This window comes from Equus caballus, chromosome 24 (genome assembly GCF_041296265.1).
Source record: "Equus caballus isolate H_3958 breed thoroughbred chromosome 24, TB-T2T, whole genome shotgun sequence".
In the NCBI taxonomy this organism is placed as follows: domain Eukaryota; kingdom Metazoa; phylum Chordata; class Mammalia; order Perissodactyla; family Equidae; genus Equus; species Equus caballus.
The window spans coordinates 35,593,319-35,616,750 of NC_091707.1; the positions used below are offsets into that span (position 1 = coordinate 35,593,319).

The following is a 23,432-nucleotide window of genomic DNA, read 5'->3' on the forward strand; positions in this document are numbered from 1 at the left end:
TAGCCAGATGTGTTCCCCAAAAAGCTAAAACCTATTTCACCCACACTGTTTTATTTCCCCCAGGTAGGTCATATCCTGCCCCAGGAAACTATATCGTCTAGATATTCTGAATCTGTAACATTTCGCTCTATACTTCCAGCAGTTAGTCCCTCCTACGTGCTATGTTTAACAATTATCAGAACATTACAGTGAAGTCTCAGCCCAAGCTCCCCAGATTACCCTATATCATCCCACATCTCAGGAGTAATTTCTCCTGCTCAAAGTAGTGCCTTTGACCTTTAGTCCCACAGGAGACCCTTACTTCCCTGTGGCTCAGCTAACTGCAATCCAACCCAGGCCTTGGGAATGTCTCCTTGATGCTACTTTGTGAACTGTCTCCTGAGACTGCCGGAGGGTAAGCTGGAGCTGCTCACCGAGCTGTGGAGAATGGCGTCAATCTTCTCCTCCTCTGCAGACCCTTTATCCACCTTACTCCTATATGCTAACAACTGCTGACGGTCCTTCAGGTCCCGGCAAGTCTGTACACCAAAACACACAACACAAACCCCCATTAGCCTTCTCTATGAAGGCCCTTTTCTTTTTGTCACTCCCACTTTGAGCCAAGGTTCAAGAAGAGGCCAGGAGGCTATAGTGAAATGAAAGTGGGGTCAAGCTCCTGCAGAACTTCATGCTGGAGAGAAGTCTACAGAGCTTATGTGGCTTGATTCAGTCTATGAATTCTCCAAGAGCAACAAATTTATAAAAGCAAAGAAATCAGCCAGAGGGCTGGGAAAATAATACAGGCATGCTGGTCTCCAAACTACCTCTTGCCAGACCATTTTGTCATTAAGTCAAATCTGATGGAAGCATCTCAGGATGGAGGACAGCGAATAAACCCCACTTTTTGCTGAGGGTCTAATTCAGGGTTCTTTCTTGGGGACTTACATCAATGACGATATCATGGCACTTGAACTTGGTGGCTAAGTTCAACTTTGTGTCCACATCTTCCACCAGATTGACATACTCCTGTAATATCTGTGGGAAGAGGTACTTCTGACTTATCATTCTCAGACCCATAAAACACAGAGCTCTAAAAGGTAGAAAAAGATTTCTGAAGAAGGCAGAAGAGTTCAAAATCTGACATCTCCAACTTGCATCATCAACCACAGGATTAGTTCTGCAATGGGAAATGAGGTAGATTCCATGCAGTGTTTCCATGTTCCCCCAGTGGAGAAGGGAAGAGTGCATTCCTCCTTATCCTAGAGCCTTATGCCAGCAGCAGGCACACTCTAGATCTGATTCAGTGCTGTGCCCATTTCTCCTTGATGTCCTTTCTCAGTGAGCTCTCCTTCTGTGTCATTTGAACAGTGTGTCAGTGCTCCACACGGGCTAAACACTGTAGACATCCCTCAGAGAGAGCCATCTGGGATTACTTCTACAGGGCAGAGGAGAACTTCCCTCCCTGGCCTTTTCTATCTCAAGATCCAGTACAGCCATTATGTTGCCTTTAAGATAAGACCAGAGCAGGTCAAGTCTACCATCACTGACCAGTAAGAGACTAAAAGTTAGGTCTACAAGAGGATCCTGTGCCCAACTCTCTTTAGGAACCATTACCTGGACAGGGGCACTGTTCTTATGCAAAATTTCCACAACTCGATGGAAGCCAATGGGTGCTCTCTTCTTGGTGTAGCCCAGCCAGTTCTGAAAAAGGAAGGTGGGGCAGCAGTAGCTAGGCCAGACATACTCGACACACTCTGAGCTAGTCCCCCTACATTTTATGGTCAGAGCAGAATAACATGGTGGTGAGAGTGGATGGATGGGAGGTGGGGGGTAGAGAAATGAAGAGAGATGAGCTTTTCAGAAAAGTCAAGGAGGGGCCGGCTCCATGGCTGAGTGGTTAAGTTTGCGCACTCCGCTGCAGCAGCCCAGGGTTCGGATCCTGGGGGCGAACATGGCACCACTCATCAGGCCACGTTGAGGCGGCATCCCACATCCCACAACTAGAAGGACCTGCAACTAAGATATACAACTGTGTACAGGGCGGATTTGGGGAGATAAAGCAGGGGAAAAAAAAAAAAAGATTGGCAACATTTGTTAGCCCAGGTGCCAATCTTAAAAAAAAAAAGAAAAAAGAAAAGTCAAGGAACTTAAAGGGGTAGAAAGGAGTCAGAGGTATGAAATAAGTTCTTAGATCTGGAGGCAGTAACGCAGGAAAAAAGTCTGAAACACAGTTAAATGAAATAAGCAATTTACTTAGTAATACTTGTAGTATGAACTTATCTGGGTAGAAAAATCTTATCCTCTACATCTTTATATTTATATAAAGATGTGTATTTGTAAATTCACGAGGAAAGTTCTGGAAAGCTACCAATCAAATTTTTAACAGCGTTTCCCTTGAGGAAGGGAGTGAGATAGAAGCAGGTGGTCAATGGAAGAGAACTTCAGTCTTTCCTCTATATTTTCATAGAGTATTTCATTTTGACGCACGCATGTATTGCTCTGGTAGTTAACACAGCTAATTACATAACTAACAAAATGGAAAAACAGAAAATTCTCAAATCCATAATCGAAAAATGGATACTTAAAATGTAAATCAGTAGAGACATGATCACCAGATGTAATGCAAGATCTTTGATTAAATCCTGACAGCAAACACAAAAATGAACACAAAACAGCGCTAAAGAGCTATTTTTTTTTCCTTTTTCTCCCCAAAGACCCCTGGTACATAGTTGTGTATATATATTTTTTTAGTTGTGGGTCCTTCTAGTTGTGGCATGTGGGACGCCGCCTCAGCATGGCTTGATGAGCTGTGCCATGTCCTTGCCCAGGATCCGAACTGGAGAACCCCGAGGTGCCGAAGCAGGGCGCGTGAACTTAACCACTCGGCCACGGGGCCAGCCCCTAAAGAGCTATTTTAAATATAGACTACATCTAATATTACTATATTAATGTTAAATTTCTTGAGAGTGATGGTAATATTGCGGTTACGAATGAGAAAATGCTAAGTATTTAAGGAGCAGTGTCATGATGTCTGCAACTTGCTTTCAAGTGGCTCAGCAAAGAAAAAGGCATATTTGCTTTCTCTTTTTCTTATACGCATGGAGAAAACATAGAAAAAGAGAAACTAAATGTGGCAAAAATATTAATAAATTAGTGAAGTAGATAAAGACTATTACTGTTCATTATACTATTCTTTCAACTTTTCTTTAGGTTTGAAATTTGGGGAAATGAAAAGTAGGGGGGGAACTGTAAAGCAGTAACTGGAACTTAAGACTCCTGTGAGGCATGGGACAGCAAGACGGTAACTCCGTGGCGTTAGCAGCACGCAACAGTCCAGGGCTCACCTTTGTGGTGAAGAGGGCATCCACATCATGCCAGGCTCGAAGCTTGGCGCGAGCAGCCAGGGCTGTCAGCACATACTGTTTGTCTGGGATCTAGAACACAGAGACCAGGGGAAATTAAGCGGGGGAGGTGCTCAAGACTTCTGGAGAAGAGAGGCACAAATACTCCCTGGTGTTGATTCCACCCCTTACAATCCAGAAATCGCTCAGGTCATGAAGAACGCCTTCATTCCCGGTCCCCGCACTGCTGCAGGCCACCCAGCCGAGGCGTTCTCCTTCCCCCGAACTCGGTCCCTTCTACCTTGGACCTCGAACGTCGAGGGACTTACTGTGCAGGTACAGTAAAGCAACATCCACTCCATGTAGTTACTATTACTGTTACCAAACACTGACCCATTTCTATCTACCTTAAATGTCTTCTTCAGGTTGACCGGACTGCTGAATGTCCCCTAGGATGAAAGTGGAGAAGGAATTTTAGTGCTACTGACTTGCCCAAATACCACCCAATCTCCCATTTTCTAGTCCATCACCCAGACATTCTACACTTCACTCTGTAACCATTTAAACCCAGAAATTAATTTAAGAGAAAAGCTCCACTGGGTCTAACTGGATATCACCACAACCCGGCTTAACGGGAGTGGATAGGTATGGAGTATTTCCCAATTTTATGCTAATCCTATGATCATTAGGATCATGTCCACCTATGATCATTGATCATTAAATTCAAGCTTCTTCAAAAAAATTTTTTTAAAAAGTACCTACAGATGCCTAACACCTGCTGTTCTTCTCTACATGGTGCGAATCCATTTGAAATTATGGACCTTTGAACAGAGGCTGCCATGGGACCAGCACTGGTGAGACGGAATGTGCTATGCTAGTCTGCCAGCTCACTGGAAGCCACGCAGGGCCTCACAAACCTTTTCCCCTCTTGGCTCACCCCTGCTGAGGGCCAAGGGAGATTCTAGGTAGATTTCCGAGAACTACATGCACCCATTGGTCACAGAGTACATCGAAATACTGGCTTCAAACTAAGCTCCTCTCGTGCAGGGAGGGTGTGCGGGATCTTTCTTTCACACTGTGCCTGTACCTCAGCCTCCGTGTAATGGTAGAAGCAGGAGTAGAAAAGCGTCGTCACTAACGGCATGTTGAGGATGGAAGCTTTCCGGGGGTGCTTCCGGAACATCTCAGTCTGTCCCGCTGCTTCTAGATGTCGGTCATTTGCCTGTGGCAGAGTGAGCCAAGTGGAGAAAAAGAACAATGTCCATGGAGTAGAGGCAGGAGAGAAACCTTTAATACTACAGCAGTTGTTCCCTACCCTAGAGGCAAAGAAGGAAAAAAGAAAGAAATTGCCTAGCATAGCCCAGGGGAGTTTAAAATTCATAAAATGATGACAAGTTAGATGGAGGAAGACCAGAGAAGTAGCAAGGAAATGAGAGTTCCGGGATGAAGAGGAAATACTTCCAACTTAAAAGCAGGTGAGAAGAAAAGGGATGCCTGAGAACAATGGAGGGAAGGGAGCTATCATGTAGAGAGAGAAAATGAAAGGCTCTCAGGGATTGTAACAGGAAATGACATATACAGGCAGAGCGTAGAAGTCTCCTACATGCTGAATGCACTGAGCACGGGCATTGAAGCAGAAAATGCAGAGATGAGGAGTCTCACCTCGATAATGATCTGACGTTCCAGGAGCGTGTAATGGTCTTGGATGTGTGCAGAATCTTCTGCTGAAAATGGCAAACTGACAGAGGGCCAGAAGGTTAGTGCCTCTTTCTCCACTCAAATAGGAAACAAACCCAGCTAAACTAAATCACTACTGTAAGCATAAGAGGTTCACGGTGCGTCACAAATCTGATCTCAATTCACCTTTACAGCATCCCTGAAAGGCAGAGAGAGAGAAAGCAGAAAGTACAGTACATCTTTGGCTGGGATTTTGTATTTAAGGTTTTGCCAATTCAAGAGGAATCCTGAAGGTCCATAAAACACCTATAGTCATTAGTGATTTTGCTGAGGAATTAATTAGAATCCTCTCATTGTGGGAGTTGGAACATTTGGTGAATGAGTCACATTAGCTAGTGAGTGGGCCTAGTGAACTGTCCATCATACACATCCCAGGGAAGCACTGTGGTTCATGTCATTGCTTAATGTCAATACTTAACTCTCCTTAAGGGGCACTTACATCTGTTAGCCATTTTTTATTGCAGAGCAATAAGGTAAAATTAAATTACATGGCATGGTGGTACATTTGTAGATTGGTTAAGATCTCCACAAATGTCAAGGGTCCCATCTTAAACAGTACATCATATTGATGAAGAAGTTGAGGGACAAACAGTGTCTTGCCTAACAGTCATATGGTAAGTCAATGGGTAAGCCCCAGAACACAAGCCAGATTTTAAGCTCCCAGCTCACAGATCTATCCTTTAGAAAGTGCTGCCTTATTCCCCTACTTTACTCATTCCGGGAAGAATTCTGAAAATTCAATTATACTGTCACAGATAAGTGTGAGCCACAGCCACTTGTTAGAAGAGATAAAGGGAGACAGCAATAGTTCCAGTTATTTCACTGTTCTAACTTTTCTCTTTGTTTACTAGAGGCCATATGACATAGCTCAGTTATTTGGAACATTAAAATTAAGGACTGTATTGTCAGAGACAAATTTGTAAATGTGAAGCCTAGAAATCATGTTGCATGAGGAATGACTGAAACAACTGAGAACACTGACCCTGGAGCAGTGGACCTGGCACTACTGCCACACACCCTACTTACTGGGTGATGCTAGACGGGTCTGGAAAGATCCAGGGAAGCAAGTTTCAGCTCAATATAAGGACGCACTTTCCAATAATGAAGGCTGTCCAACAATAAAATGAGCTGCTTCCAAGAGCAGTGAGCGCCCCATCACTGGAAGAATATGTGGGGCTGGTTTTTACAGGGATTTATATTCTGGATGAAAGCTTGCACTGAATCAGTGGTTCTTCAGCTTTGAGGTTTCAAGAATTAGTAATATTGAAAAAAATATATAAAGTGTTGCCAACTTTTTATTTTAGTATAAAGGTGATAAAAAAAAATTACAACCCATTTTACTACCAAAAAAGGAGAGAAAAATATCCCAGATACAATGAAGTCATTCAAATTAAATAAATTTAGCTTTAGAAAAAACTCTCAGGGCCAGCCCCGTGGCCGAGTGGTTAAGTTTGCACACTCTGCTGTGGCAGCCCAGGGTTTCACCGGTTCGCATCCTGGGCGCGGACATGGCACTGCTCATCAAGCCATGCTGAGGTGGCGTCCCACATGCCACAACTAGAAGGACCCACAACTAAGAATATACAACTATGTACCGGGGGCTCTGGGGAAAAAAAGGAAAAATAAAATCTTGAAAAAAAAAAAAAGAAAAAGAAAAAACTCTCTATGTTGTCTTTATTTTTCTCAATTTATCACCAATCAATGAAAACTCTATTAGGGAGCAGCATTTGGAACCAGTGAATGAGACAATCTTTAATGATGCTGTATGATCCATTGTTAGCGTTTCCCTTCAACTATCTTTCCATTCCACTTTCTTTTAGTCTCCTAATTCCTCCATGTAAGAGTACTTATACTTAAAAAGATTTCTCCCCCATACTTACCCAATGCAGGTCTTAAGAAATTCTTTTCGTTTCTCAGGGTCCTGAATGTTCAAGTGCTCTCGATAATGGGATAGCTACAAAAAACAGAGAAAGGTTTTGAGCTATTCTGTCTCCTTAGAAGGGCGAGGTAGCTCTGTAAGTAGAATTTCCATGCTTAAAAACTAACTTCTTCACTATCAGAGATTCCTTCTGGGCGTGGATTGGGTGAGGGGATGGAGGAAGGGCAAAGAGTGGTGCAAAAATCACTCTTTGGTTTATCTATAACTGCAATATATAATACAGTCGCCAATAGCTACATTTGGTTGTTTATATTTAAATTTAAATTAATTAAATTTCTTAATTAGAAACTTCTTATTTTCTAATTTCTCTTTGTTTACCAGAGGCCATATGACCTGTCAGTTGCACTGGTTCTTAGTTCACTCGTCACTTTTCATGTGCTCAATAGCTACATGTGACTAGTGGCTACCCTATCGGACAGCACAGATATAGACCATTCCCACCATTGTAGGAAGCTCTGCTGGACAGCGCTGACCTACAGTGAAGCAATACGTAGACAGAGCACCCAGCTTTACTCTGAAGTTTGGCTTTAGCTTCAGTATTTAATCAAAACCAGCGTTTGCTTCAGTCTGAGACTTGGAAAGGCCGAAGAGCTAAATGCCTACTTCAACGTTATGTGTGGCATCCTTGACCTCGTGCATGATCAATGGTAGCATGATCCTATAAATATCTAACAATTAACAATGCCAGTAACATGAATAGGGCACGTCACTCTGATTCACTGTTGATAACTAAATATTCACATTCAAATACTACAGCTTCCACATGTAACGCCAAAAGAAAATCTGATGGGCTTTGTATTTTGAAAGTAAAAAATGAACTGAAGTTTAAATGATGCAATAATGAATGATTGTGAAAGTTGTAATTCTACATATAATTATTGAAAACTTTCCAAGAGTTAAAAAATAAACAGATTGACAGTTAATATGAATATTAAGAGAATGAAGTGGCTTTAGGAAGTACAGTATATCCTTTTAGAGCCAAGAAATGTGTATAAAAATGTAAATAACAGAAAACAGAATAAAAGAGATTACATTATATCATAATCTAATCTTTGTAAAATATTTGATATAAAATATATAGTATATAATCATTCCTAATAGTAAAGAAAGTAACCTTTAAGAGCTATAATTTTTTGGCATTAAGTCTTTCAAGAAAAAGTCCTACTTGGGAAATCTTCATATTCTATGAGGAAAAACTAAAGCAGACTATGAGCTTTGCCACTTCCAAAGTTTATGAGGTTGGAAAACTCCAAATTTATATACAACGTGCAAGATAAATCATCTTCAATTCAAACATAATAGAGAATATAAAGAAAATAAGAAAGTTTCAGATAAAAATGAGTTACCCAAAACACATTTGTTTTCACTAATCGAACTTAAAAAAAAACTTTGTAAGAATGCTGTATGAAGAAAATTCCTCATAGATTCAAACCTATGGAGATTAAAAATGTAAACAAAAAGTTTTTCAAAATGATTACTACAGATTGCCAATCATTTTCAGTTGATTAAGATAAAGGAGTTTTGAGATTTGACCATGCCTCAAGTATTAGGAAGTACAAGTTCCTTTTACAAAATGTTACTGAAAAACATTCTCCTGAATTATCCTCTGCTGGGCAAAGAAGGTCACAATATTATTAAATGTGCCAGCTGAGCATGAGCATTGCTATCACCACAAATGTGCAGGCAGCAATCCTGCCATTGCTGGCACTGAGAAATTCTTATGCCTGCACTATAATGTCAAACTTTTAAAAATGGATCACTAAAGTTTCAATAATACAATTAAATTTTTGGTAAAATTTCAGATTTATTCTCGTATTCCAAGAGTTCATTCCATGATGGTAAAAATCTGCCAAAAGTCCATTTTAATACCCGATCAGTGAGCTCTCAGCCAAAATGTGTATTGGGTGCACCACCACCTGGACCTATCTTCCTTCTTGACCTATATCTGGTTTCTTATCCCTCTTAGCCTTCAAAATTTTCTTTAGTATTAGAAGCCAAAACCCAAAAGCTCCCATAAACCAGGAATTGAAAGTGACTAGAAACTAAAAAATAAATTACAAATTATCAGGCCAGTTTTCATTCATTTATTCAAAAAAATATTTATTCATGGGCCCAATCAAAAGAGCAGACAGAAAGAAACAAAACAGTACATCCTTTGGATTCAGTTTTCAGGCTTCCCAGATGCCCCTCTCTTCTGGATACAATCAATACCAAAGGAAAGGAGATAGCTCAATGCTACTGGGGTCATGGAGCCTGGGTTTTGGCTTAGATTTCAGTTAAATAGGTCCCCAAGTGAAACAAAGGCCACACTTACCGCAAGCTCTTCTGTTCTATCTAGGAACCTGGGAGGAAGCAGAAGGCAGCAGGGCATTTTTATCTATTGACGTGTGGCAGCAGAACCTCACAAAAGAGGATGACTGCTCTAGGAGGACACAAGTCAAACTCATTTGCCTCCATACACAAGATAAGCCCTTCTCTTCTTAAACTTTCTACCACCAGCAACCCTTTGAAAACACACGGTGGATCAGATGTCATTGCTCCCCTCATCTCTCTAGCTGAGCGAAAAGCAAGGACAAGAAGGCCTTACAGGGCACTAATAACTTTGTCATGTTACCACGTCTGGCAGAAAGGCTCAGAGCCTCCACAAAACCTTAGGCCACAGTAATCTTACGGTTTTTTCCCTTTTTTGGAAAGATTAAAGCACTCTTCTCTGGCAGTACAATCTTGGAAACAGATTTTCTCTCTTGTTCTCTCTTGTTTTCACATACAGTATACAATGTGTTCTGTCTACCCCAAAAGGCAGTAAGGCCTTGGAGCACAAGGATTTTTGTCTTCTGATTCCTTCTTACTTTGAATGGACCACTATAATTAACAACACTGCTTTGGCAATAGAGGTGATGCTTAATCAAGTCTTGTTCACTGGGAAGGAGGGAAGAAAGGGAGGGAGGGAGCGAATAGCCTGCCTTGATGAACGTCTTCTGCAAATTCCTGGCCAACCATCTGTAATCTTGACCCTGACCAGGTGACCTGCTTTCCCCACCTGAGTCTTCAGGGCAGCTCATCACTGTACTGGAGTCACTGGAGTTACCATGTGCCACATGTCAGCCTAAAGAGAGGTTCCAACCTCTTCCCTGACATTGAAGAAAGGACATAATACACATCCATTTTACTCTAAGGGTAGGAAATGGTCCCCACTGATCGGAATGAGATAGGGAAGGAAGTCACAAGAGAAGACACCGCCCCTCCCCACTCCCGCAGCCCCCAGCAGACATGCTCTTACTTCTCCACCTATCCGAATCCAACCTAGTCTCCTGGCCCCAAATCAATTCCTAACTGCTTCCATGAGGCTTTCCTGGGGTATCCTGACTGAAAATTATCATTTCTTCTTCTGCTCTTCCACTGTACTTCTCACTGCCATCACTGGGCACCAAGTGATACAAAAAATACCTTCATTCTAGGTCTTTTATACGAAAATACTTAATAAATATTAATACTATGGAACAGGCATTATGCCAAGTGCTTTTCACAACATTAACTCTTTTAATCTTCATAATGGCCCTGTGGGGCAAGTATCATCATCTCTATTTTACAGATGGGCAAACTGATGCTTGGAGAGGTTGGGTAACTTGCTCACTCTTTGAACCAAGGGGAGCCAGTATTCAATGCAGGTGTGTTTGACTCCAGAGCCTGATTCTTTTTTTTTTTTGAGGAAGATTAGCCCTGAGCTAAAATCCGTGCCCATCTTCCTCTACTTTATATGTGGGACGCCTACGAGACCATGGCCTGCCAAGCAGAGCCCGATCCTTAACCACCAGCTACACTGTAACCTTATCACAACCTATGGTGTATTATTAGTTGTTCTATCACATTTCAGTATCTTGTCTAAAAACCATTTCCAGAAAAAAAGGACAGGGTCTTCTCTTTCTCTGTATCCCTTGGAGGGCTTTGAACAAAGTACTTGATAAACTTTATGGGCCAGATGATCAGTTCTTACCTAAAGAGGTCTAAAAGCAGCTTTTGATCCCCTATTTCCTTAAGGAAGTGAATGAGATGTCGCAGGGCAACCTGTCGCACCTCCAGCTCTCGGAAGAGGATCTCTGGCAGGAAGAAGTTAGGTGGGGAAAGATTAAAGCCTATGACTCAAGTGAAAATTGGTCTCCCTCCTCACACATTCCAAATGTTAACTCCTCAAAGTTGATCAGAGGCTAGGAATGGGTTTTTTATGGTAGCCATCCCTAAGACTCATTCCACCATCAACCTACTCCATGGCTCAGGGCAACTCTTAGCCATTGAGTCAGCTTTTCAGTTCTCATCAACCCAAACAGCAGGCACTTAGCATCACCTGACTTCCTCAAACCAACACAGCCATCTGTCTGTCCAGTAAATTAGGCGGGGTTTGCAGTTAATGTAGTTATCACACCAAAGGATGACGACTGCCCTCAGACATGTGATGTACTCTGAAGTCTCAGGCCACCCCAGCCGTCTCTGAAGCACACTCGACACTGGCGAATTCTAGTATGAAAGCCACGTGCCATTCTCCCCTCAAATGCAGGACTGAAGATTGCAGACTGAAGAATTCCTTTAAACCATGCTCACCTTTGCTCAGCGTCCTCTTCAGGAAGATCAGAACCTACAGGAAAAAAGAACAAAGAACGAATTACCCTGTGCAACCTTTCAAACACAAAGCCCTGCCCTGAACACCTGGTGTCTAAGACTGAGGTCAGCAACTCAGGAGAATCTTTGCAGGTCCAGATAACAGATTTCTCTATGCGATGGAAAGACAGGTGATGGATATCTGGGACTGAGCTGTGTCTTGGGAGTCCACATGCCCGTGTCCACACTGGCGAGAGACACCTCCCTCTGAGAGAGACTGCTCTCACATCTCTCCTCCCTCAGGTTAGTTTTTAGAACACAGAGCAGCCAACCTACTGCTTCTTGATCATAATCAAGAGTCCAACACACAACGTACGTCCTGCCAACTGAGTCTTAGAATGCATATTACCGAGACTCCTACACTTCAAAAGGGAATCCAGGATCTTTACCTGACATTTAACCTAAAATGTTAGAGTCTATTCTGATTGGAGTTTCAGAAACTAATGAAAACAACAACAAACGAAACCCACAACTCACTGCAGTAATGACGTTTCCATCGTGCATGCTTACTGCCTCTTCTAGGAGTTGTAGCTTGTCCTGTAAGGAGCGGAATCTTTCTAGTGAGCAGACCTGGCGGGATAAGAACAGAATTAGTGTGCAAGGAAGGCCATTTCCTATATTCCTTTGTCAGTGAATACTGAAGAATGGGCAAGAATAAAAGGAAATGTCCCCAGGGAGAGTCTATTTTTACACTATGGTCCCTAGCACTCTGTGAGAGCAGACTCCCACCACACCCTCTTTGGTTCGGCCTGTGCCTGAGAAGACGCCAATGTCGTGATGAAGTCTTACCCAAGTCAGTGGGTAGAGGGATTACTTGTTCTCTTTTTAATGAGGTATAATTTACATACAGTAAAATTGACCCTATTTAAGTACAGAGTTCAGTGAGTTTTGAAATTATATAATTTCATGTAACTACTACCACAATCAAGATACAGAACATTTCCATCACCCCAGACTTCCCTGTCTACTTTAACGTCAATACCCTCCTTCCATCCACAGCCCCTGGCAACCACTCACCTGTTTCCAGTCACTAAAGTTTCCCCTTTTCTAGAATTTCATAAAAATAGAATCATACAACATCTGCCTGCTTTTTTTAGATCTGGCTTCTTTCACTCAACATTATGATTCTGAGATGAACCTATGTGTTGTGGTGAGTATTAGTAGTTTGTGCCTATTTACTGGTAAGTAGTTTTCCATTGTATGGACATACCGCAATTTCTTTATCCATTTACCTGCTGATGTGTATTTGGGTTGTTTCCACTTTTGGAGCTTTTATGAATAAAGCTGCTATGAACATTTATGTACAAATCTTTGTATGAACATATGTTTTCATTTATCTTAGATTGTAAATGTCTACGAGTGAAATTAAGGGTATATTTAACTTGTAAGAAACTGCCAGACTATTTTCCAAAGTACTTTTAGCATTTTACCCTCCTGCTCGCAGTTACTGGAGTTCCAGTTCCGCACACGCTCCCAACGCTTGGTATGATCAATACTTCCAAATTTAGCCCTTCTAGTGGCTGTTTACTGGTACCTCACAGTTTTAATTCACCTTTTTTTGATAATAATAATGTTGAGCATCTTTCCAAGTGCTTATTGGCCATTCATGTATCTTTTTTGTGATTTAACTGATCAAATCTTCTGCCAATTTTTTATTGGATTGTCTATCTTCTTATTACTGAAGATAATTTATTATTTACATATTCTAGATAAAAATCCTTTATAATACATGTATTTTGCAAATATTTTTTCCCAGCTATGGTGGTGGGCTTTTCATTTTAACAGTGCTTTCAAAGAACAAAAGTTTTTAATTTTGATGAAGTCCATTTTATCAATTTTTTCTTTTTTGTGTCATGTTTTTTGTGTCCCAGGTAATAAATCTTTGCCTAATCCAAGGTCACAAGGATTTTCACCTATATTTTCTTCCAGGAAATTTATAGTTTTAGCACTTACATTGAGGTCTATGATCCATTTTGATCCATTAATTATCATGATATCAATTCTCCCCAAACTGATCTACAGATTCAAGCAATCCCAATCAAAACCCCAGCAGCTCTTCTGCAGACGATGACAAGCTGTTACTAAAATTTACATGGAAATACAAAGGATCCAGAATAGCCAAAACAATTTTGGAAGAGAAGAGCAAAGTGGAAAGACTCATATTACCTAATTTAAGATTTACTACAAAGCTACATTTAATTAAGGCTGTGGTAATGGCATAAGGATAGACAAACAAATGAACTAGAATAAAGAGTCCAGAAATAGACCTACACATATACGGTCAATTGATTTTTGACAAAGGCACCAAGGTAATTCAAGGAGAAAGGATAGTCTTTTCAACAAATAGTGCTGGAACAAATGGAGAATTACATGGGAACAAAATGAGCCTCAATCCTGACCTCATACCATAAACAAAAGTTAACTCACAATGGATCACAGACGTAAACGTAAAAGATCGTTCTCATTCTGAAAGGTACTTTTCCGTCTCATCCATCACTCTTTCCCCACTACCTGATCAAAGCAACGCTAAACCCTGGAGAATCACAAATTCTGCAGCTCACTTTCCATCTTAGCGGATTTATTTTCCTCCTGAAAGCCACTTCATTTAATAAATAGAACTGGAGAGAGAGGCCGAGAAATCCCCCCTATGGAACAAGCTGGCCAGTTTCCAAAAAAATTCCCTAAGAATTCTCTCTCCAGTGGCCTTACCTTGCCCTTCCGGAGGCGTCGCACTGTGTCACTGGGGCTCCAGTCATTGCTGTAATCCTGGAATATTAGCAACACGTGAATTATCAGTGTGCCAGCTCCTCACCTCAAACTCACGGTCTTAGTCCCTAAAGAGGAGACATTTTGTGGGACGGAATGGATGAAAAAAATGAAGAACTGGGATGGTCTTGTTCTGAGTTTCTGAAAGAACTACAACAGCGACAATATAAGCAGGAGGTGGATCAAAGAGGGAATGAACCGCCTGACAAAAACAGTCATCCTGTGCCTACTGGTTTAAGACTTCAATCCCAAGATGCAATTAGTCATATTTAGGACTCTGTTAATGGCTTTGTCAAAAGAAGAAAAGAGGGAGAAATGTTCCTTTTCTGGACATTACGATATAGTTTCTTCCTCATGAATCAATTTGTTTTTTTATGCGCTTCATGGAAATATGAGCTCCACCAAGTTTTCAGGCCACAGGGATGATCAAAAACTTCCGGGGGCCAGCCTGGTGGCATAGCGGTTAAGTTTGCAAGCTCTGATTGGGCAGCCCAGGGTTGGCTGGTTTGGATCCAGGACACGGACCTACACACTGCTTATCAAGCCATGCTGTGGCAGACGTCCCACATATAAAATAGAGGAAGATGGACATGGATTTTAGCTCAGGGCCAATCTTCCTCAGCAAAAAGAGGAGGATTGGTGGCGGATGTTAGCTCAGGGCTAATTTTCCTCAAAAAAAAAAAACTTAAAAGACAGCATAATAGGCAAGAGTGCTAGGACTGAATCAGAAAATAGAGATTTTTGAATCCAGGTTCTACCATTTACTAGCTGTGAGACCACAGGTAAGCCCTAATGTTTAGAAATCCAGTTTTCTCATCTATAAAAGGGGTTAAAATAATACCTACTCAAAAAGTTGGGAAGATCAAACAAGATTGCATACATCAAAGCATTCTACAGTGTGTAAAGTGTGACACCGCTGTAAGACGTAACTCACCCTATACTCCCCCTTGGGTCTCCCCAGCTCTGGAGCATAGCTTTTGGCAGGTGTGTCCGACAAAGCTGAAAAAGAACAGGCAGCTGGTTCAGAAGGACATCATCTTCTTGTCATTCCTTTCTTCTACCGCTTCCTTCTCACACATTTTTTGACTTATGGGCTCCCAAGGTACCTTTATGGCCCAAAGGAGATCTCGGTTCCTCTCCAAAAATAGCATCCCTAGGAGTCCCTCCTTGCCCCTGTAGCCAGAATGATCCTCCTTACTCAGTATCAGAAAATTTCTCTAATACTGATGGTAGATTCAGAAGAAACTTCATCTAATCATCATAATTACCACCCTTTCCCATGACTCCCCAGACCATATCCCAAATCAGGAACAGCTCCCACAGCAATCAGGAGAAGAGAGTCGATGCCTACCATCAGAAAGAGACTGGAAGCTTCCAGGTCTAGTTCTCCCTAAAGGTAGAGAACACATGAGGGAAGAGGTGAACAGATCAAGTCAGAGCCATTCAGACTTGGTTAACCACGTAGTGTATACAGAACCTTATTCTGAAATGTGGGAACCGAAGGCTTAAAAACGCTTTTATTTAACTTCAGAAATTTGAGGTGCCATGGAAAAAAAAGGCAGGGAGGAAATTTGTTTTAATTGTGGTAAAATATAAATAACATAAAATTTACCATTTTAACCATTTTTAAGTCTACAGTTTGGTGGCACTGAGTACATCCACATTGTACAACCATCACCATTATCCATCTCCAGAACTTTATCATCCCAAACTGAGACTCCGTGCCCGTTAGATAATAACTCCCCATTCCCCCTTATCCCAGCCCCTGGTAACCACTATTCTACTTGTCTCTCTGAATCTGACTATTCCAGGTATTCCATAGAAATGGAATCATACGACATTTATCTTTTTGGATCTGGCTTATTTCTCTTAGCATAAAGTCCTCAAGGTTCATCCATCTTGTAGCATCTATCAGAATTTTGTTTCTTTTTGGCTGAATAAAATTCCACTGCATGTATATTTTGCTTATCCATTCATAAGTCAATGGACATTTGCGTTGTTTCTACTTTTTGGCTATTCTGAATAATGCTGCTAGGGGCATTGGTATATAAGTACCTGTTCAAGCCCCTGTTTTCAATTCTCTTTGGTATGTACCCAGATTGGAGTACTGGATCTATGGTGATTCGACATTTAATTTTTTGAAGAACTGCCATACCGTCTTCCACAGCGGCTGCACCATTTTACATTCCCACCAGCAATGCACGGGGGTGGGCAGGAATTTCGCCCTAGGCAAATTTCTTCAGTACCTATCACAGGGTTAATGTCAGTTTTATTCATCGTGTTCGAGAAAACCTACTGCAAGCCCTCTGAATTCCTCTCATTTTTCCCACTCCTAATCCCCGCTGCCAGCTCCAAAGACAATTCTTTATCCCTCAATAATCTTTTTCTTCCAGAGTAAACGAAAATTATAGTCTGAGTGTTTTTCTGAAAAAAGAAAAGGAGGACTCCCCGTCCCTTTAACTATCACTCTTTACCTCTGAAAAAGCTGCTCAGGGAGTAGGTAGAAGTAGGTTTGGGTAGTGGTGCATAGGAGGAGAAGCTGTTTCGGCTCTTTAGCTGTTCGCGGCCTTCATGGTTTGACACACTGGTACCAGCGGTCTCTTTGATGGACCATGAGATACCTGTGAGACAGTAAGAACCACATCAGTCATTCTCAGCCAAAATAGACCCTGGATAACAGGCATTCTAACAAATTCAAACGCTTTTCACCAGAGGCCCTGGTCCCTTGGCCGACAGGGACTCCAAAAATCCGGGCAGGCAAGAAAGGATAGAATCAACTAGACTAATTAACAGAAAAAGGGGCAAAGGAAAGGAATAAATGAGTCACAGAAGAGGAAATTCAAGTGGCTATTAAACATCTGAAAAGATGCTCAAGCTCACTCTTAATAAGAGAATTACAAAGTAAAAGTACACTGAGATACCACTGGCCCCCTAGCAGATTGACAAAGATCCAAAGTTTGATAATAGCCTGTGTTGGCAAAGCGGTGGGGGAAGAGGAGCCCTCCAACATTGTGAAGCCAGCACAAATCAGTGAACCTCTGCGGAGGGCACTTAGGCAACATCTGTCCAATACGGATGCAAATCCCCTCTGCCAGAAATCCCACTCCAAGAACTGACCTTTCATATACTCACATATGGGCAGAATATAAGATTATAGATAGCAATATAAACAACAAAAGGCTGGAAACAATCTAAACTTCATCAACAGCGGACTGGGTAAATAAATTATGGTAAGTCCATACAATGTAAGACTATGCTGCTGTTTAAAAAAAGGAGAAACAATGAGAAAGCTATTTATACAGTGATTTGGAAACAGCTCTAAGCTGTATTAGCAAGTGAAAAGAGCAGGGTATAAAGTAGAGGGCCACTTCTGTGAAAAGGGGGTAGGAATATATATTCTTTTTTTTTTTCTGGTGAGGAAGATTGGCCCTGAGCTCACATCTGTTGCCAACTTTCCTCTTTTTGCTTGAAGGAGACTGTCGCTGAACTAATATCCATGCCAATCTTCCTCTATTTCATGTGGGATGCAGCCACAGTGTGGCTTGACAAGCAGTGCTAGGTCTGCACCTGGGATCTGAACCTGCAAACCCTGGGCCACTGAAGCGGAGCACCTGAACTTAACCACTATGCGACTGGGCTGGACCCCAAGAATATATATTCTTACATGCATTTGCAAATGTAAAAAGATTCTTTAGACAAATACCCAGGATGCAAACAACAGGGTTATTTTTGGGGAGGTAGGGACTGAGAACTGAGTGGATGCATGACAGTGTGGAAGGGAAATTTTCACTGTTATGCCTTAAGTACATTTTTTTTTAAAGATTGGCACCTGAGGGGCTGGCTCCATGGCCGAGTGGTTAAGTTCGCACACTCCGCTGCAGGCAGCCCAGTGTTTCGTTGGTTCGAATCCTGGGCGCGGACATGGCACTGCCCGTCAAGCCACGCTGAAGCAGCATCCCACATGCCACAACTAGAATGACCCACAACAAAGAATATGCAACTACGTACTGGGGGGCTTTGGGGAGAAAAACAACAAAAAAATCTTTGGATAAAGAAGTTGTGGTATATATATACAATGGAATACTACTCAGCCATAAAAAAGGACAAAGTCGTCTCATTCACAACAACATGGATAGACCTTGAGAGTATTATGTTGAGTGAAATAAGCCAGACAGAGAAAGACAAACTCTGTATGACTCCACTCATAGGTGGTAGTTAACATATGGACAAACAAAGAGAACTGATCAGTGGTTGCCAGGGGAAAGGGGGGTGGGGGGAGGGCACTAGGGGTGAAGTGGTGTACCTACAACATGACTAATAATGATGTACAACTGTAATTTCAAAAGGATGTTAACTGTTATAACCTTAAAAAAAAAAAAAAGATTGGCACCTGAGCTAACAACTGTTGCCAATCTTCTTTTTTCTGCTTTTTCTCCCCAAATCTCCCTAGTACATAGCTGTATATTTTAGTTGTGAGTCCTGTTAGTTGTGGCATGTGGGAAGCCGCCTCAGCATGGCCTAATGAGCAGTGCCATGTCCGCTCCCAGGATCCGAACCAGCGAAACCCTGGGCCGCCGAAGTGGAGCGTGTGAACTTAACCACTTGGCCACAGGGCCGGCCCCTTAAGTACTTTTTGATTTTTAAATTATGTGGCAGTATTTCCTATGAAAAAAACTTCAAAAAATATTCTTCAAAATCAGGTTGGACTCTGCAAAGGTGGTAAGTGGTGTGTCTTATATAACAGCTAGACAGTGAGACTTGGTGGTTAAGGAAGTGGGTTCTGTCAGGCAGTTATGAGCAATTAAGCCAGTAGTTCCCAAATATGACTGCCTATTAGAAGCACCTGCAGTACTTATTGCACACTGAGGCCACCATCCCCAGCCCTGAGACCCATTAAATCAGAGTCTCTGCAGTGAGGCCTAGGAACCTAATTTTAGTATGCACCCCAAGTGAGTCTGAAACAGCCAGCCAGCATCGGCCCTAGGACAGCAGACCTAGAGTGTCATATGGGCATGACTGCTGTATCTCCCCAAGTCTATCTTCTCCTGGGGTTACATGTCCAGGTATACGCTCATGTGAAAACAATCTATCCTCATTCCCTTTCCTGTTAAGCACCGAGGAGACAAACAAGTGGAGCCTTCATTAGTGACAAGAACCCTGAATATGGATCCCCTCCTAGGGCCTCTTCTACTTACTTCCCACAGGTTCCCCGCCCCAGCTGACTCTCTCCAGGTCGTCGTCATCGTCATCGTCCACGAAGTCTCGAAGGCTGTTGACCGCTCGCTTGGACTCCTTTAACTGCAGAGGGACATAAGGCAGGGCACTCAGGCAATCGCCACTTCCCACCCCTCTCTCTGACAACCAAGAAGGCTGAGGAACTGGGACTTGAAGATGGCCAACAAGTTCACCCTCTGAATCGAAAGCCTAGCCTGCTAGATATTTGCCAAGAAAACAATTTGCTTTTTAGCTAACATTGCAGTTCAGTGACAAAAGAGTTAGGAAGATTCAAAGCCACTTTTTAGTTCTAATCACACTCCTGGCAACGACCTGCTGTGTAAACCTGAGTGAGTTTATCCATCTCTTCAAAACGGAATGTTTCTCCATTTATAAAATTGACTCGATAAAGACAAAACTTCCGATTCAGTCCATCTTTCAAAAATAACAAATTTTATTACATAATAAAAGATTTGGAGTTATCAAAAAAAAAAACCTGCAAGCAATGAATCATGTCAAGAATGGAAAGCAAGAGGGCAGAGAGCTGGTTTTTACAGTCCCTCTGGCTTTTTTCGGAGGGCTCTTCTCCAGGACGATTCTCCTAAAGATCCGACCCAAACGTTTCTGAGCCTAATGGAGACAGGGTCAAAGCCAGGCTTCCGAGGACGCAAGGGGAAGGACTTTTAGAGTGGCAGTGTGCAGGGGGCTGCGACCTTCAGCAACAGTTCATGGAAACCTACCTGTGACAGCTCATCATCTTCATCATCAAAGGTAAAAGCCTTGAACTTGGAGCTGTTCCAATATTCCTCCTCATCACCCTTTGTCCGATTCATCTGGAGTGAGAGGAAGACAGATGTCTGTCCCTTTCTGGATTCCCCCCAAAAGAGCTCTGAAATCATTAGGTTCCCTCACTACAAACTCCCACTACATACAAAATGGATGCATAAAAGAATCAGGTCAAGCACATACTGAACCTGCCATATAAAACCAGATCCTTGGGTGTCCAACTGATCAAAGCATACTTTCGATCCTCTAATTACCCACAAGTAGTCATTCCTTTCCAGGACACCTACTTTCTTCAAGGCACTCTCTCGGGGGTTGTAAGGGACATTTAAAAAGTGCCAGACACAGTCCCTCTCCTGAAGGACCCTACAACAGAGCGGGGTATTCAGCATAGGTACGTATAAAGGTAAGCATGCAAGGCAAGCAAGGGTTATAAGAATGCATCATGAACCGTGCTGAATACACAACATCAATCAAAATATGAACAAAACAGCTAATAACTGCACTTGTGCATTCAACGTGTATCTACCGAGTGCCATCTCTGAGGCACTGTTCGAGGTTCTACGAATACTACAGTGAAATAAACTGACAAATATCTTGCTCTCATGTATGCTTGTTAAATGCCTGAAAGAATGAAAGCAATTAAAAGAAGCCAAATTATTCTGCCTGTATCTTCAAATCATGATTAATTTATCAACATGCATTGGCCAAAATTTGGGAAATGAGGGCAGGGCTAAGAAATGAAAGCATATAAAGATTCAGTCAAAACACCACAAGTCCCTCTCATAACTACTCTAAAATTAGATTTCACTCTGAAAAATAACTTTTGCCCTAGAATTAATTACAAACTAAACTATCAATGCCACCTGGATTAGAGAGGAAACTGGTTTAAGCCAAGAGCTGGGTACCAAAACTTCCACAACATCAAAAATAACTCCAAAGACTACACACTGTCAACTCTAAAGGATCAATTTGCTTTTCCTTCAACAGCGCCTCTCTCAACAGAAGCTTGTCGGCAGCCCTGCTGAGGAGGCTTCTGACGGCCCTTAACGTACTTGACTTTCACTTCCTGCTCTTTTCAGGGGAAGTAGGGATGGGAAAGTCACGGTGGGAATTGTCTACCGTCTGATCCCTTCCTATGGCAGACACCACTAACCAACTTCTACTGAAACCAGATGTGGCGTAAAAATCCTTTTGTATATTTAATGCCAAGGAGTCAAAACCAAATAAAAAAGCTGGCAGACACAACGAAATCATCCCTCACAGTGGTAGAAGCATAGACTTTGTAGTCAGGCAGCCTTGAGTTCAAACCTTGGTTTCTCCAATTCTGAGCACTGGCTAAATAGTTTTACTTCTAAGCCTCGCAAAATTCATATCCTACCTCACAGGGTTGCAGTGAAGAATATATAGGACTTAGGCAACACTTAACAAAACGCTTAGCAGAAAGTAAATACTAAATGTTAGTTATTTTTAGTATAGGATATCTTACTGACATCTTTCTATCTCGGTTTCCCCATCTGTAAAATGGGCGTTAACGATAGAAACCTACATTACAAGATTACTGTGAGGCTTAAAACAGTTAATACATATTTAGTACCTGACACAAAATTAATGCTCAGTATTAACTGTTATTAATAAATCGTCATGGTACCTTGGGAAAAGCTAGAAAGAAAATATTTTTAAGCAATCATAAAGATTAAAAAAATTAATTTGATACAAAAACTCTAGTGGCCATCACAAACACTGAAGGTGTGCATACAGCATGTACATGTAACTGGCACAAGTGCCAGTTCACAAGACATTTTCTCATCCTCAGAACAACTCTGTAAGGTAGGCCTGGCAGATTCCACGGCCATTTCACCAATGAGGGAAATGAGGCACAAAAGGATGATGTATCACACCCACCTTGCTACTTGCTCCTATTATCCAGGTTTTCTGACACCTGGATCATTTCACTCTGACTTGCACGGTCGTTCTAACTATTTTTCCCTCTAGGGACACCTAGGGCAGGTCATTATTTCACTACAGTAGATAAATATCTGTTAATATCTACAGCTGGGCACACCATGGGTCTAACACACCCAATAATCCAGGATTTCTGGAATCTTTTAAAACCATTCAACAGCAGTGGATACTTGACACCAATTTGTACTTCTAGTCCCAAATCAGAACCCGGATTTACTGGGCAAGCGAAGAGATAATGATTTAATGGCTCTAGAAGGTATAAAGCAACCAGGTACAATTTTAAGAGTAACCGAGAAAGGTGCTTCAACATGATTTAAAATACTTCAGAGGCTTGTCCTTATCGTCAGCAGTTTAACTCAAAGCCCACAAGACAGGGTAGCAGGTCCGAGGGGATAACAGGAACATGACAAAGTAAGGAAAACAGAGGCATCCGCAAAAGAAATCTACAACCAACACGCTCCCTGCTTGAGGACGCTCCAGAAAGGAGCTGCTGAGAAGTCAGATGCAGATTCTGTCATCATCTTCCGAGCCAGGCCTACACCGGCGAGGCTATGAACGGAGACCAGAGAATGTGGGTTAAACGAGGAAGACTCTGCGGGCGAACGTCCAGGAAGCCACGGATCTCCGGCAGTCGCCACAGCCCGGCAGATCCCTGGCCAGGGAAATGCTCGTTCAAAATCAAACGTCGAGGCTCACTCACAGCCCCAACCCCGAGCGTACCCCGGCTCCCGGCCCAGCGGTTGCTCCGACTGGAAGAAGAGTCAGGCCTGGAGGGTCTACGGACGCCTCCGACAGCAGGCGAAAGGATCAGGATGCGGAGAGGCTGGACTCAGCCAGATTCACGGCCGAAGCGGTCTGAGACACCCTCACCTCTTCCACACCGAGCCCTCCCTCTCAGCACAGCGCCAGACACTTCTGCCACTGGACCAGCCTCTCTAGTCAGGCTCTGCGGCATAGAAAACGGGCGGAAGGGGATAGTCCCGGGGAGGGTTGGGAGGGGGAAGAATGTGAGTCAAGTAAGAGGCCGCAGGGCGTGATGGAAGTTGTAGTTCCTT

At 42.4% G+C, this 23,432-nt stretch overlaps 1 protein-coding gene across 5 annotated transcripts in view; it reads right to left on the reverse strand.

The window, feature by feature from the left end:
• VIPAS39 (VPS33B interacting protein, apical-basolateral polarity regulator, spe-39 homolog) overlaps nt 1–23,395 on the reverse strand; it is a 24,708-nt gene extending 1,313 nt beyond the window's left edge. Inside the window, exons 1-19 of one of the 5 annotated variants that reach the window (XR_011432261.1) lie at nt 23,248–23,386; nt 20,370–20,462; nt 19,611–19,713; nt 16,890–17,036; nt 15,767–15,805; nt 15,350–15,414; nt 14,359–14,415; nt 12,127–12,219; nt 11,593–11,626; nt 10,991–11,093; nt 9,311–9,338; nt 6,938–7,011; nt 4,983–5,058; nt 4,408–4,542; nt 3,728–3,769; nt 3,324–3,413; nt 1,594–1,680; nt 925–1,069; nt 414–518 (exon numbers count right to left, since the gene is read on the reverse strand). Coding sequence is in view for 3 of the 5 variants with exons in the window: in XM_001493709.5 (XP_001493759.1) it covers nt 414–518; nt 925–1,014; nt 1,594–1,680; nt 3,324–3,413; nt 3,728–3,769; nt 4,408–4,542; nt 4,983–5,058; nt 6,938–7,011; nt 9,311–9,338; nt 10,991–11,093; nt 11,593–11,626; nt 12,127–12,219; nt 14,359–14,415; nt 15,350–15,414; nt 15,767–15,805; nt 16,890–17,036; nt 19,611–19,713; nt 20,370–20,462 (1,461 nt within the window). In the remaining 2 variants the exon portion in view is untranslated. The other 4 variants (XR_011432260.1, XM_001493709.5, XM_005605377.4 and 1 more) reach the window with 4 other exon arrangements.
• Between the last annotated feature and the right edge of the window lie 37 nt (nt 23,396–23,432).